Below are 16,284 nucleotides of genomic sequence, written 5' to 3'. Positions count from 1 at the left end.
TTTATCCACCAACAGCCAGCCTGTGAGAGCATTTATTAGGTCACACCCATCTAACTACCCAGGGGAGAGGAAACTTCCAGAGGACTTGTAGAGGTAGGTGGTACCACTTGTCTGGGCTGGGGCCTTGGGAGACGTCGTAGATGTGGCTCCAATCCTGGGGAGGTGGATGTTTTCGGCTTCAGGTCACGGTAGAGGTCTTCAGCAAGCTGGAATGGACCCCTATGTCCCTCTAGGGTTGACAACCTTCCCCAAGAAGAGCGTGGAAGCTGTAGTCTCATCGTAGATCATCATCAGAAAGGGTCTGTTTAACTTGAACTCTGCCGGCTTCTCCATGGGTAGCGTCTGTGCTCCGGAGCCCGCGGCCCCCTCTGTGCCTTTCTCGTCCATCTTCAGCTTCGCCTTGTGGACTGCCTGTGGGAACCGATGGGGGTGGCGGTCAGTGCTGACTAAGACCCTCAGGGACCTGAGCTGCTCCAGAGGCCGACAAGAAAGCCAGGGGACAGAGGCTGTGGCCAGAGTGGCCCACACAATAGTAACTTGACTAGCATCCCCCCTCCCCCTCCCCCCGGAGTCCTGGCGTGTCACTGTAGGTTAATGCACTGGACTACAAGGTTGGTTTGACCCTCAAGGTTGGCAGTTCAAGCTCACCAGCCGCTCCTTGAAAACCCTACACAGGGTGGCTATACAACGGCACTCAACAACAAAAGTAACAACAACAACCCACCCCAGCCCAGGGAAACATGATGCAGGTGTTTAACCCTTTAATACCCAGGGAGACCACAGAGGCTGGCAGCCCTGGGTCTGAATCCCATACTTGTGACTGTGGATGAGCCTGCCTCCTAGTCCTCTCTCTCTCATCCAGTAAGGGGTGGTTGATGAACTGTATTTGCACAATGTCTACTAGAGTCCGTGCCAAATGAATGGTTAGGTCCATCACCGTAGCAGCTCATAGGCATCTCCACATTTCAGCTCAGACCTTGTCCTTCCCGCCCTAGGCTTTCCCTGCTTGGGATCCCCTGTGGACTCTCCTGGGGCTGCCTCTACTGCTTCAGTGACCACACGGGTGGAGGGACTGCTTCTCTGTGTCCCCAGCAAGAGTCTGGCTCACAGGAGGTGCCCAGCATGAGTTGGATGAATGATGAATGAGTCACGTTCGAATTGGAAGTACTTTTCAGAGCATCCTACTGCCACCGAGGCTGGGACTCTCACCCATTCATTGCTATACATTCCACACACCTGCTCACATAGCCCTCACCTGCTCCAACACCTTTGGTGGCTCTGCAGTGCCTACAGATTCAGGGCAGCCTGCCCAGCTTACTACCTGGTCCCTCCCAGGTAGACCTGAGCATCTCTCTCTACTTCCACCACTGATCAAGAGACACGTCCCTCCTGTATGCCCCTTCACCCACCTCCCCACCCCCAACTTCGGCCAGGTTGTTTCTTCTTCTGGAAGATCCTTCCTCGCCCATTGAATGCTGTCTCCGTCAATGCCCTCTTAAAGTAGGGTTGCTAGATAAAATACAAGCTGTCCATTTGGATTTCAGACGAACAGCCATTTATTTTAGTGTCCCAGGCAATATATAGCCCATGCAATACTTATATTACACAATTACTCATCGTTGACTGGGAATTCAAACTGAACTGGGCATACTGGATTTTGTCTGCTCAATGTGGTCCTCTGTTTGTCCCAAATGGGCAAGGGCTCACCCTTCCTCAAGACCAGGAGACACTCTACTTGCCTGTCCATTCTTCATGTAGAGCATGTTTACCAGTTATTCCTAACAATCCTGTGAGGTCTTGGAGAGCAGTTCTTGGTCAGATTTAGGCCACTTCCAGGCATCTGTTGTTTCTACAACGAAAACACCTAAACTCATGGCTGCCAAGTCGATTCTGACTCATAGAACCTATAGGACATAGAACCTAGAAGGTCCCAGGGCAGTCATCTTTATAAAAAGCAGATGGCATCATCTTTCTCCTGGAGAGTTGCTGATGTGTTCAAACTGGTACCCGGTCAATGAGCAGTTTCACACTTCAGCTGCTGTAACACCTGTGGTTCTTGTTAACCTGTCCCAAACCATCAACGCCACTGCCATCAAGTCAATTCTAACTGATCGACCCTATAGGGCTGCTCCTTAGGGTTTCTGAAGCTGTAAATGTTCACAGGAACTGACAGCCTCATCTTTCTCCTGAGGAGCAGCTGATGGCTTCGAACCATTAACTCTGGTTAGCATCCCAACACTTAGCCCACGGCTCCACCAGGGATCCTTTTTGGCCTACAGTAAGTGCTTGCTGAATGTTTGTTGCATTCAATTGACTTTCAAGCTAGCAGCAAGAGGCTGACATGAGGCTTGGCGAGCTTATGTTATTCATTCATGTTCACATACTGGGCAAGGGCAGAGCTGGGATCTGAGCACAGCTCATGGATGGGCCCGGCTCACACAGCCTGATGTCAGCTGGTTCCACCCCAGGGAGCATTCCACCCAGCATGAGGCTCCCTCTGTCTCCAGCAGGCTTACCTCGCCCACCTTCAGGCTGCGGTAAGGGGAGATTCTGGTGAGGTCGCCGTGCCCCTCAAAGATTTTGGAGATACCCAGATGGGAAAGTGCCTTCTTTAGTTTGTAGGTACCAGTGAAGGTCATCTTGGGCATGTGCACGTTTACAGTTCTGAGGAGTTGAAAGTGACAAAAGTGAGTGGTCAGTACAGCAAAGTTAAAAAAAGTAGGGGACAATAAATGCTGGTGAGGATGTGGAGAGACTGGGATGCTCCTGTATTGCTGGTAGGATCACAAAATGGTTCAACCTCTTGGGAAAGCAATATGGCGTTTCCTCAGAAGGTTGGAAATAGAAATACCTTATGATCCAGCAATTCCTCTACTTGGTATTTACCCACAGGAAATACGAGCCATAACATGAGTAGATATATGCACACCAATGTTCATAGCAGCACTATTTACAATAGCAAAAAGATGGAGATGGCCAAAGTGCCCATCAATTGAAGAATGGATAAACAAACTGTGGTACACACACAATGGAATACCTTGAAGAATAACAAGGAAGCTGCAAGCCACTGCATAGCATGGATGAACCTTGAGAACATTATGTTGAGTGAAATCAGTCAGTCACAAAAGGAGAAATACTGCATAGGACCACTACTGTAAAAGACTAAAAAAAAAGAATCCATACTAAAGGGGGCGGAGGAATTTGCAGGTTACCGAGATGTGAGGGGGGAGGGGAAGGTGGAGAACAGGGCAGGGAATAGACACAGGATAGTTTGGGTGCTAGGGAGGAGGGAATACACAAGAAGGGGAAGGAGAATGGAAGAACAAAGCAGATGGGAAAGCAATTAGGTAGGTTTGCATGGGCTAAGTGGGACAGAGGTAAAATAATGATGTATGCACAACCTTGGAACAACAGGGCCCTGGGACACAGGGATTGAGACATGGTTGGAATAGGGAAAGGGGGGAAATAATGTTAAGATGCTTGGCTGTCATTTGAATCTTGGTTTCCCTGGCATACCATTGTAAAATAGACACTTGATGGGGAAAGGAATAGCCAGAAATATCACCATAGAAAGCTTGTAAGTCTGTCTTCTGCCTAAATTGATTGGAATACCTAAAATGGGCTACAATGTGCCCAGTGAAGGAGGCTTCCAGTGGAGCCTCTGCATTGCATAATACCATAGGTAGAATCCTGACCCGCATACAGAATCTTCTGAGGTGGGAAATATCCACTTGAAAGGACAAGCAGCTGGAGCAGCTAGAAGAACAGAAGATACTTCTTGAAAGAAAGACCGACAGGAAAAATACGAAACAATGTAGGCAGACCGACTGATTACTACAAGAACAAACAAGTTGCTCACCCAGGAGACATCAAGGCAAGTGGTTGGGTCCCCTCAGGGCAAACCCCCTTCCAAGACTAAGACTCAATGGGAATACACGCTCTGAATGGTGACCATATTGGTCACCGATAAGGGGAAGTGAGGGAAAAGCAGCAATGAAACTGCGAGCTAAGCCCTACAATGTTCAATAGACTCCTGAGAACCCGGGTGGAGACCTGGTCAGCCAGCAGTGTGGCAAGACCTGGGGACTCTTGGGCCCAGAGTTAGTGACATAGCCACAGAGGACTAGAGTGAAGCATCCAGCTGATAAGAAGAGAGGGCATATGCATAAGAACACCCACACTTGCAGATAATAACCACTTGACTTGGCTTCAATGACTGGATGATCAGAGCTCAACTAGAAGAAGAAAGAAGAGGGAAAAAAGAGTAAGCTGATACAATTTAATGAACTTGACCTACACCTATGGATGCAGTAGCTCAAAAGAGGGAAGGAATCTACAGCGAGGATCATTCCCACCCCCTCCATACACAGAGTAGACAGGGATGGGCAACTTGGACATTGGCTACCCAAAATGGGGTGGGGGTGGGAGGCTACAAAGGCAAGAAGTGACTAGCTTACAAGCTTTCAAGAGGGAGCCTAGATCCAGAGGGTACGGAGGAAGGTAGAATCTCCACTGGGTAGTATCCAATCTGTCTGGGCGGGGCTAAAGAAAGGAGATGGGGATAGGTCCCCTGTGGTACAATGGTGAATAATTGTTATCAGGACTGACTGGGAGGGTTGGAAATGTAAAGGTACATTTTGTAGCAAGGAGGGGAGTGATTGATTTTGCAGTCCAGGAGCGGAGGTCTCTGGAACCGTCAAGGGAGAAGAGTGGAGTGTGAGACCCTACCCAGAGAAGCAGTGACGCCAGAGACGGATGCAGAGAAGATGACGTGGAGAGATCAAAAGGCCGGGGACTCTAGACCCAGAGAAGGAGAGGGGCTGTGTGCTGACGATTGGGGGCGTGGGCAGGCTTGTAGAGTATACCTTTTGGTTGGTTGATGATGAATGGATGGGATTGTAACCATTGCAATGAAACGATATACAATAGGATGAATGTAAAGCTAATGTTCTACCATGAAACGATCACATAATTCACAATAAAACATTTTTTTTTTAAGTGAGTGGTCCTATCATTATCTGGGGCAGGCTCCAAGGATGATGATGAACCAGGCATTTGCATCCAGTCCCAAGGGACTTTCCATCTTCTCTCTCCACAGCATGAGCAGTGACTCCTCGTCCCCAGGGATCTGGGTTTCAAGCCACCTTGTGCTCCCTGAAAGATGCTCTTGCTTTCTACCAAGAAGCCCTAATCCACAGGAAGTGCTGTCAGCCACTGAGGAGGATCCCTACAACTGCAGACTTGGCTACACCCAACACTGACCCCTAATACAGACCAGATGCTAGAGGCAGCAGGGTCTCAGACTTGGACCTGGGCAGAACTGAATTTAGACCACTTCTGCCTTTCATGAGCTCTGTCTCAGAACAAGTCATTTTATCTCTCTAGGCCACTTGTCCCAAAATGGTGATGACAAACATTGGATCCACAGGACAGAGGGCTAACACAAAGGCATGAAGGTGGTCTGCAGACAGCCAGAGACCACCAAATGCTCCTCTTCTTGCTCCTCTTCTAGATTTGCAAACCCCCACTCTCTGTGAGTGCACACTGGACCAGTCTCCTGGCCCAGAGCCTGGCATCAGATGTCCTTGAGACACCTCTGTCCACCAGCCTCTAAATCCCATTTCCTCTAGCCATGCCACAAATCTCATTCCAGACTCTTTCCTCCCTCTCCATCATCACCCATGAATGCCATCTAGTAGACCACCCCAGGAGCGAGTGAACCACATGTTGTAATAACTTCGGTCCCAAGAAGCAAAAAGAAAACTTCTGAACCCTGAGTCACTCATCCTGACTCCCTCTTCTTTTCTCTCCTTTACAGCAAAGCTCCCTGAAAAGGCATCTTCACTTCCTCCCATCATCTCCTCAACCCATTCCAGTTCAACATTCTACTGACACAGCCCTTCACAGTGTCATGGTTCACTTCTATTTGCTAGAGTCAGCGACCCGCTCTTGGGGAGCAGCATTTGATGGTTTTTCCCTTTCTCCATCATAAAGGATTCCAGACCAGGTCCAATCCCTCAAGCAGTTCCCCTCCTTCCCTTGCCCTTTTGTGACTACGCCATATCTTCTGTCTCTAATAGTTGGGATGCTCCAAGGATTCAAGCTTGAACTTCTTTCTTTTGTCCTTGCACCTTCCCTAGCGGATCACATTCAATTTCATGTCTCTACATGCCCACTGACTCCCAAACTTACTCCACCCATTCATTCACTCAACAAATATTTATACAGTGTTTACTGTATGCTGGAGGCTGGCCTAGGCACTTCAGATGCATCTGAGAAGAAAATAGGCATCGGACCAGATTTGGCCCATGGACCACAGTTTGCCCATTTCTAGCCCAGAGGAGTGGTTTAAAACCTTAAAAACAAAAACAAAAAACACCAGAAGAAAAATTCTTTCAAATGTTATTTAGAAAGTATCCAACTAAATATGTAAAAATGTGACAGGGTATCCAGGCTGGGGTGGACCCTCAAAAATTTATCATCAGAAAATGGTATTTCAGAAACATAAGCAGTTTTTGGCCTTCCCTGATACTCTGGAAGTAGGGGGTAGGGGAATTAGAATAGACCTAATTAGTTATGCAAATACAAAGCAAGTATGTGCCTTTTGTATGGAGGCCACATGGATGATCCATGAGCTACATTCCATGCATACATGACGTGTGTCTTTTAGACGTGTGTGTTGATTTGGCTACCTTTCTTGCAGGAAAATTATTTTCCTCTTCAACCTCTTCTAGGTCTTACAATACATTAGGTTCTGAATAAAGATCATACAGGACTAGTATCCCCTCACTGCATTCACCATAGAACATGGGTGGAAATTGTTGGGATGAAGATCCCTTCTTGCAGATAAAAAGAGTCTTGACTCCTAGACAGAATGAAGGAATGATGGATACACTGTGCTCTGATGGCACTCCATTCCGCCCCCCGCCCCCACCGGGAACCACAGATGAGTTCATTTCCCTGTGAGAGTTTACTATACGAGGGGAGTAGATATTATCGTGGTCAGTCATGGGAGAAGGGACTGGGGAGGTACAACTTTGCCTGGGATGAGAGGAACCCTCATCTCTAAGGCCCTCCCTGCATAAACACCAAGAGGTGCAGACAGTAGCCCTAATGTGGTGGGGTGATGAGAGTCTATTAATGGAGACAGACTAACAGATAGACAAGGAAGCCACACTGGAAGAGATCCTGAGAGCAGCTTACACCTGAACTCCATGAGACGCCTCTTCTGTGTGCTGTTAAGTTACCCTGGGGCTCCTGTGAGGGGTATTGGTTTTAGTACCCCCAAATGTCCAGTAATGCCTGAATGATATGGCCTCCAGGAAGTCATGGAGGCTCTACCCACACTTGAGGGAAAAGCGAAGGAAGGAAGACCCTCTCCTAAAGCCAGAAAGATCAGGTGACTGCTCCCAAGAATTAATGAGAATGGTTAGTGATGACCTCATTTGGCTTCAGCAATGAAGGCTGCAGAGAGAAGACTCAGTGAGTGGAACCAACACCAAGGCACCACCCCTGGGGAATTTCACCAGACAACTTGGAGAAGGAGCAGGAGACACTGAAGATGGTAAATTATAGCAATCTACTGGCAGTCTCAACCACTATCATGTGACTATTTAAGATAATGCAATCCCTGAAGTCACAGGCACAGAAAGCTGCTGGATAAAGTAGAAGTGGAGAGCCTGAGGTCCCTCCCATTTTCTACCCTCCTTCATCCTCACACTTCTCCACCAATGGGAAAGCCCTCTGAGACATCTTCATGAATGCTAAGGTTTCTCTTGGAATACGGATAACCCCTTCTGAGGCACCGCCATGTTAAGAGGGATGTGCCCTCACTGTTAGCCATGAGCTGCCATCTTGGATTTCACTCTGAAGATGGGAGGATCAGATCTCCTGTCACTCCCTAAACCTGAAGTTCAGAAGATGTATTGGGTAGCCAAGATCTCTGCGTCTTTGACCAATGGGAAAGAGCTGAAGATTTGAGCACCCTCTGTGGGCAAGCCTGTGCTAAGGCACATTTTAATCCTCATTAAAAATTAAAAGTAAATCATTTGCTGTCAAGTAGGAGCTCTGGTAGCGTAGTGGTTACGAATCGGGCTGCGAACCTTAAGGTCAGCGGTTCGAAACTACCAGCCGCTCCCCACAAGAAAGATGAGGCTTTCTACTCCCATAAAGATTTACACCCTCGGAAACCCTGTACAGGGTCGCTATGGGTCGGAACCGACTCGACGGCACTTAACAACAACAACAGACTCCAACTCATGATAACCTAGTCTGTGTCGGAGTAGAACCATGCTCCTCAGAGTTTTCAATGACTGACTTTTCAGAAGTAGAACTCTAAGCCTTTCGTATAAGGATACATTCAAACCTCTAACTTTTCAGTTAGCAATGGCACGTGTTAACTATTAGCACCACCAAGTACACCAGTCCTCCCATTAATCCAGTCCTGCGAGAGGCTACATCATAGACAAAGAAACTGGGGCTCAGCTATGGTTGGTACCCAGTCATCTCTTCCTGCTTTAGGGGCTAGACTCATATGCAGCCCTCAAGTTTTCATTCGGGGGCATGGGGGAGTCTTTCAGAACCTGGTTCTTGAAGCCCTTTCCGTAGAAAATATTTCTACCATTTCATCAGCTGCTTTTTGTCCCTCATAGAATTGTGACTTTATTGGATTCATTCAGCACCAGAATTCCCCATCTGTGAGTTTTCAGTCAATTCTAGATTTGTTCTGCCATTGTTCTAAGGATTTGAGCCAGTGTGAAGGAACCAGCTCAATTCCAATGTCACTCAAGGGTAGCCCAATTCAGTACTAACCTTGTCTCCATTGCTCTTCAGACCTCCTCCTCTATTTAGGAGTGTGGCCAAAGTTCTCAAAAGACTTTTGGGATGGAGGTTGAGGGAGGGGACAAGGTGGAAGAAAGAACATGAAGAACTGGAGACTGTCCTCTCTACCTTATGCCACCATTGCCCACAGGCCTCCAAGGCACCATCCATGTCCATTTGGATACCAAGTTCCCAGGACTTTACTCTCATACCAACTGTCACCTTCTCAAGAAAATCTACTGTGGACATATGGCCCAAAGAGACTCTGTGGACAGTCCCTTAAACAGGTTTTAATACTGTGTTTTAGAATAAAAATACTTACTCATTTTGGCTCTTCAACCATTTATCCCAAAACCAAACTCATTGTCAGGGAGCTGATTATGACTCATAGTGACCCTATATTGGGTTTCTGAGACCATAAGTCTTTGCAGGAGCAGACATCTTCTGCAGAAAGGCTGGTGGGCTTGAACTGCCAATCTAGTGATAATCAGCCCAGTGGCTCCTAATCTAATTCTTGGGACACTCTCCCTGGTTTTCTTGTGACACTGCTGTTCAAAACATCATTCTATCCACAATAAACAACTCGCAATGTCCACTGACACCTTCGAGTGTTTGTCCTTGGGGTGTCCCTTTGCCTAGGGTTACATAGCTTCTCTTCCTTCCACACAGACTGAAGGACAGGTCAAAGGTGAAGTCGTTCCTGATTACCATACTTCAGCCAAGCTTTTTGCTCCATTCTCTGTGCTGTCACTATTTTCATGCATCTTCTCACAAGAACTTGGAGTTAGAAAACCAACAGGGAAGAACATGCTCAGCATTTCTCAAGCTGAAAGAACTGAAGAAAAAAATCAAGTCTTCATTTGCAATATTGAAGAATTCTATGGGCAAAATATTGAGCGATGCAGAAAGAAGATGGGTGGAATTCACTATCACTGGACCCAAAGAAATTGTTGTTGTTCAATAGTTTTAAGAGGTAGCATATGATCAAGAACGAAATGGAACTGAAGGAAGAAGTCCAAGGTGTACTTAAAGTATTGCAAAGAACAAAGCCATCAGAATTGATGGAACACACATTGAAATCTTTCAACAAACTGATGTGGCACTGGAGGCACTCCCTCATCTATGCCAAGAAATTTGGAAGACAGCTACCTGGCCAACTGATTGGAAGAGATCCATATTTGTGCCCATTTCAAAGGGAAGTGACCCAACAGAATGTGGAAATCATTGTACAATCTCATTAATATCACGTGCAAGTAAAATTTTGCTAAATATAATTTTTAAGTTCCCTGCATATTGTCAGGGAACTTCTAGAAGTTCAAGCCAGATTCAGACAAGGACATGGAATGAGGGACAATCATTGCTGACATCAGATGGCTCTTAGCTAAAAGCAGATAATACCATAAAGATGTTTGCCTGTGCTTTTGCTGACTATGCAAAGGCTTTCGTCTATGTGGATCATGAACAACATTGCAGAGTATGAGTATTCCAGAACACGTATTTGTGCTTATGAGGAACCTGTACATAGACCAAGAGGCAGCCATTCAAACAGAATAAGGGGATACTGAATCGTTTAAAATCAAGAACGGTGTGCGCCAGGGTTATAGTCTTTCACCATACTTATTCAGTTTGTACGCTGAGCAAGTAATCTGAGAAGTTGTATTATATGAAGAACAACATGGCATCAGGATTGGAGGAAGACTCATTAACAACCTGTGCTATGCAGATGATGCAACCTTGCTTACTGAAAGTGAAGAGGACTTAAAATACTTATTGATGATGATCAAAGACCATAGCATTCAGTATGGATTGCACTTCAATGTAAAGAAAACAAAAATCCTCACCACTGAACCAATAAATAACATCATGATAAATGGAGAAAAGATTGAAGTTGTCAATGACTTCATTCTGCTTGGATTTACTACAACACTCATGGAAGCAGCAGTCAAGAAATCAAACAACATATTACATTAGGAAAGCTACTGCACAAGACCTCTTTAAAGTGTACAAGAGCAAAGATGTCAGTTTGAGGACAAAGGTGTGTCTTACCCAAGCAGTGGTATTTTCAATCGCTTCATGTGCATTTAAAAGTTGAACAATGAATAAGGAAGACTGTAGAATAATTAATGCATTTGAGTTGTGATATTGGAGGAGAATATTAAAAGTAACATGGACTGCCAGAAAAACAAATAAATCTGTGTTGGGAGTACATCCAGAATGTTCCTTAGAATCCAGGACGGTGAAACTTCATCTCTCATACTTTGGACATATATCAGGAGGGACCAGACCCTGGAGAAGGACACCATGTTTGATAAAGTGGAGGGTCTAGTGAAAAACACGAAGATCCCCAGCAAGATGGATTGACACAGTGGCAGCAGCAATGAGCTCATTGTGAAGATGGTGCCGGACAGGGCAGTGTTTCATTCTGTTGTATAATAAGGTTGTTATGAGTCAGAACTGATTCAAAGGCACATAACAATAACAACAACCTTATAAGAACAGGAATTCCGCTATATTTATGTGATTCCTATCTACTCTCCACCCAAATCTAAGTTCATCATAGAGTCTAGATTAGGGCCCAGCCATAGGAAAATTGCTCAATACATCTGTGATGGAAGAAGTAAAGAAAATAGAGGGAAAACCGGGGTAAGAAGGAAGAAGCTGATAGCATCAACATCCTCTTTACCTGTACGTGGATCCATTCTTCCATCTTGCCATTGCTTTTGTTGTAAGGCCCTTCTCCACTGTCTCTAGTTTGCCCTCATCTGGAAGGATGAAGATGGCTGTGATGTTTTCATGGTAGGGCATTTCCAGGACGGTGCAGGAGAGCTGTTCGTCTTCACCAACATGGTACATGCCTCCGTGAAACATCAGGGGCACTTTCACGGACTTGTTTTGGTCCAGCATAAAGTCTTCTTCTTTGGTTAGTTTTGGATCAAACTCATGTTTCCACCTGGCTTAGGATTGAAGAAGAACAAAGTGAACATGAATATTGAAAGGGGCAAGCAGTGATTGGACCAAGAAAACCACTGGCCTTTGGATTCGTTGACTTTGGGATATCAGAGCAGGTCTCTAGGAGTCCCATCCCCATTCCATGCTCTGAAGACTCCAGAGGAGGGGGACTCAGGACCTGCTTATCAGTTCCCAGGGAAGCTAGGACTGAAATGAATGTTAGATGTAAGTTGCAGACTCCCTATGCCTGGGTGACCCTGAAGCTGAGAAGGCCTTCGGACTATGTAGAGGGAACTGGGTTATGTTCAATAGGGACTATTTGGGTCTGGCCTGAGTGAAAATATTCCACTTTGCTCTAAGCCATGAGACATTCTCTTGTGGGTTTGAGAAAACTAAAGGAGTTGATTTCCCTTGGGAGCCTGCTGAGGAGCAGTGAACACCCAGACCTGGGCACCTGGGTCCTTCATTTCGACCTGAGGACACATTGACTCTATTGAGCATAATCTCAGACCTGGGTCTTTGCTCTGATGATGAGTTTTACTGAAAGAAATGGATACAAGAGACCAGACTCGCGTCAAACTCCCAATGAATATTATTATTAGTAGATATAATCAACACCAAGTAAAACTCAACAATGTGAGTCTTGGTGACATGAAGGTCCATAAGAACTGACTTGTCAAAAGATGGACTTAGTACTGGAACAAAATAAACCTAGAAACAATGAAGACTGAACATGAGCACAGTGAGTTTGCTTAAATATCTGTTGTTGTTGTTAGTGCCGTCGAGTCAATTCCGATCCATAGCGACTCTGTACAGAGTTTCCAAGAAGCAGCTGGTGAGCTTGAACTGCCGAACTTGCAGTTCAAATGGCTTTGCAGTCTGGCGCATTAACCCACAGCGCCACACCAGGACTCCACCTTGACCACAGAGGTTCTCAAATATTAGGCATGACAAAACTTATATTAGAAAATTGGATGAGGATAAATTGGATTTTGTCTACATAATGGCCACAAAAGAAAATCTGTGGAGGCAGAGTTTATGGCAGAGGTTGGTAAAGTGTGATAGAGACACAAACAGATGGAAACAGAGCAGCAAGCCTAACGAAAAAGTGATCCAATTTAGTTGTGAAATTTGCACAGAAAGCAACTAACTCCAATATTTTTTAAGCATCTTAACTGTATTTTCATATAAAAGTGGGTGATAAATTAAAGGGTTTAAAAGGACCCATTCTGGAAGACATGTTCTCAGTTCAGAAAACATTGCTCTTGAGGAACTTGTCATTTAATAGTTTAATATCATAAACATATGGCAAAAGGGCCCTCAGAGTCAAGACAATATAACCAAAGGGATGGCATCAAAGTATCCTGTGTAGTAGGGAGAGATTCTCACACCTGCTCCCAATCCCTCTGGTTGAGAGCAAAGAAGTGGATACAGGAGCCTGAGATTTTTCACTGGCAGTGCGTATAAATCCTGAGAACCAAAGGAAAAGTGGTGAGTACTTAGCCTTCAACCTTATACTCTGTACCCTTATACAGTACTGGGGCCAACTGCCTGCATTCAAATCCTGGCTTCACTGTTATAAAAGTATGATCTCAAACAAGTGTCTCAAAGTCCCTGAACCCCAGTCTCCATATCTACAGATGGGTGTGGCTCTGTAGGGTAAGTACTGGATGTAATCTCAAGGTTGGTGGTTCAAACTCATCAGCAGCTCCTTGGAAATCCTACATAGGGTCACAATGAGTTGAAACGGTCTCAACAGTACTTAACAACAACAACAACTTTATAGGGTTACTGTGAGACTGAGTAGACTAAGGCAGCCCAGCTCAGTGACTGTATAGAGAGTATTCAGTGGGTGATAGTCATCAGCGTTGTCATTGTTGTTCTTGCTCCTACCTGTGGTCTAAGGGATGAAGGAATTCTGGGAAATTCCAGATTCTCTTGTCTCCTTTTCTGGCTTGAGTAGAATGGACTATCAATCTGCAATCATCACTCCCTTTTTCCTTTCTAGCCATCAGTATCCTTCTGCATTTGAAGGTAACTGAGCTTTCTGATTCAGGACCATGTTGCTGACCGCTCAGCAGTGGTGTTGCCTGAAATGAAAGGTATTGGCCTCTGATTCTCACCTACATGTGTATGTATGTGTATATGAGTACGGTAGTGGAGGATGAAGCTTAGATTCTGGAACGTGTCTTCATTTTATTTTCAATCTCTCAAACTCAGATTTGGGGAACTGCAAAATCTGATAAACCGACCAAGTTTCCCACCACAATGATCATCACCACCGTCACCGACACCACAGCCATCAGCATTCTAGGGGTTTACTTGGAGAGGTGGAAACTGCTTAGCCCTTGAGCCAAGAGAACTGTGTTTAATCTTGACTCTTATTAGCTGTGTAACTTGGAGTAAGTCAAATAATATCTCACTGAATATCACCTCAATCTCTACAGTCAATATTGTGTTAAGATAACAGTATTAATGGATTGATTATTAAGACTTCACAAAGCTCATTACATGAAAAGAATCCAAATAACTGGCCTATGAACTATATATCACGACCCTCATCTAATAGATAACAAAAATAGAGTTCTGAGAGATTAATCACAGAATGAGTTCAAGGTCACAGAGCAAGCAAGAGGCCAACCCAGCATTTTAATCTCTCAGTCATCCTTCATGCCAACATGTCCCAAGTCTTACCTCGAAAGTAAATACAGTTTATAAGAAACATTAAAGTGCCGGGATCTATATTCTTGATCAGGTTGCTAATTTTCCCATGGGTTTTCTGACTAACGTAGTCATTGATCTGCTTCTGAGTAGCTTCTAAATGCCGGAAGTCAGCGGGAATGATGTCTGCATTGTACAGATCCTTAACATCTCTCAGAAATTTCTGATATGGTTGTAGCCTTTGGTCCATGAACAGCATGTTACCGAGGTCCAACCTGACATCCTGGCTCCGCTGGTTCAGCCTCTGAAGGAGGTAATGGAAGCCCTCATGAAGATCCTTCTTCGATAGCTCCTTGAAATTGAAGCCCTCCTTAATCTCCTCGAGAGTGGAGTCCTGAGCACCTAAAGACAGCATGGAGAAGGCCATGGAGATGCTTAAGGGGGAAAACAAGATGTTCTTGTCAGGGCTGCTAGCGGCCAGCTTCTTGAAAAACTTGAAGCCAAAATCTGTGTTGTGCCTTGCAAGCTCCTGGGCTGCCCGTCTTTCTTTCCATGCTCGAACCTGGCTCGCAGTCACATGACTATTCGTAGAGAGGTTGTGCTGCGAAAGACCTTTCACAGTCAAGAGACCAGCCAGAAGCAGACCCAGGCCCACCACGGGCTTCATTCTCCTTGGAGATTGTCCTGTTGAGAAGTAGACTAGAAGTTAGAAAACCAACCAATAAACACAAAGAACTTAATTGTCTCAATCTTATTCACAAGGAGGACCCGTTGGAAGAAATATTCCAATGACCAGTGTGTGCTGTGCATAGTGGTTTAGAAGGTCTTTGACATACACATAGCACTTTACTTATAGAATCACCCTGGGGATGAGAGGGGGTTGTCCCTATTTCATAAATGAGAGGCCACATTATAGAAAACAGCTCTTGTTTGTGTACGTCCCTTTCTTGTGGTAACAATACCTCAGTTCTTTTGAGGAACTTTCTCTCTACTCCATGAGATCAAATGATTTCCTTTCCTTTCCCGAGAATGCAAAGCTCTCTTAGTTCTTGGTGACTGATTTACTGACATAATCCTGAGACCTGAGATAGAGAGAGATGGAAAAGGAGAAGCAGAGAGACCTATCTGATGACACTGTGGAGTCTCTGGATCCAGATATACCAGAAGTCATTCTCCTTCATTTGTCCAAGTTATATGAACCAATAAAGTCTCCTTTGACAGTTGGCTAGTTTCAGTTGTGTCTGTTTACTTATAGCCAAAAGAATTCTGACTAAGTTGCAGAAATTCAGCCATTTGTCTAAGATCACATGACCTACCAGTGGAGAGTCCTGGTGTAGTGCTGTAGGATAAGCACTGGAACGCAAGGTTAGTTTGAACCACAAGGTTGACGGTTCAAATTTACCAGCTGTTCCTCTGAAACCTTACACAGGGTTGCAATGAGTTGGAACTGACTCAATGGCACTTAACAACAACAACAACATTAGTGGTAGGTACCCATTCCAGGGAAACCCAGGTCTCTAGTAAACCTCCTTCCATACAACCAATTTGTCCCAGGAGGGCAGGATAAAGCCAGAACAGAAAGAAGGTATATCCGAGGGAATTTCAGAGAAACTGAAGCTAAAGCCACTGATTAAGCTGAATCTTGGAGCCCACCTTACCTCGATATCTCCAGTGGTGTGATCTGTTACTTGCAGCCCAAAGCATTCTAACAGACTCAAATATTCAAACAAGAAAAACAATACCCAGGCTAAGTAGTCAGGAGTCCTGAGCTCTGGTCTTGCCCGTTTCACAGCTGTAATGACATTGTGGAAGTCGTTTTTTCTTTCTGAACCTACGTGATTTTTTGTTTTTGTT

The 16,284-nt window shown here is 45.2% G+C and overlaps 1 protein-coding gene across 1 annotated transcript; it reads right to left on the bottom strand.

Moving 5' to 3' along the window:
- Positions 1-219: 219 nt before the first annotated feature.
- SERPINA12 (serpin peptidase inhibitor, clade A (alpha-1 antiproteinase, antitrypsin), member 12) lies at positions 220-15,097 on the bottom strand. The gene is made up of 4 exons (XM_006839621.1): positions 14,464-15,097; positions 11,504-11,774; positions 2,517-2,664; positions 220-411 (listed from the first exon to the last, which is right to left on the bottom strand). Exons 1-4 carry the CDS (start codon positions 15,095-15,097, stop codon positions 220-222), a joined length of 1,245 nt encoding a protein of 414 aa, XP_006839684.1.
- Between the last annotated feature and the right edge of the window lie 1,187 nt (positions 15,098-16,284).

The sequence above is a fragment of the Chrysochloris asiatica genome, unplaced genomic scaffold (genome assembly GCF_000296735.1).
Source record: "Chrysochloris asiatica unplaced genomic scaffold, ChrAsi1.0 scaffold00025, whole genome shotgun sequence".
NCBI lineage: Eukaryota > Metazoa > Chordata > Mammalia > Afrosoricida > Chrysochloridae > Chrysochloris > Chrysochloris asiatica.
Note: the sequence above shows the minus strand (reverse complement) of the source record. Positions and strands in the feature narration are given on the sequence as shown.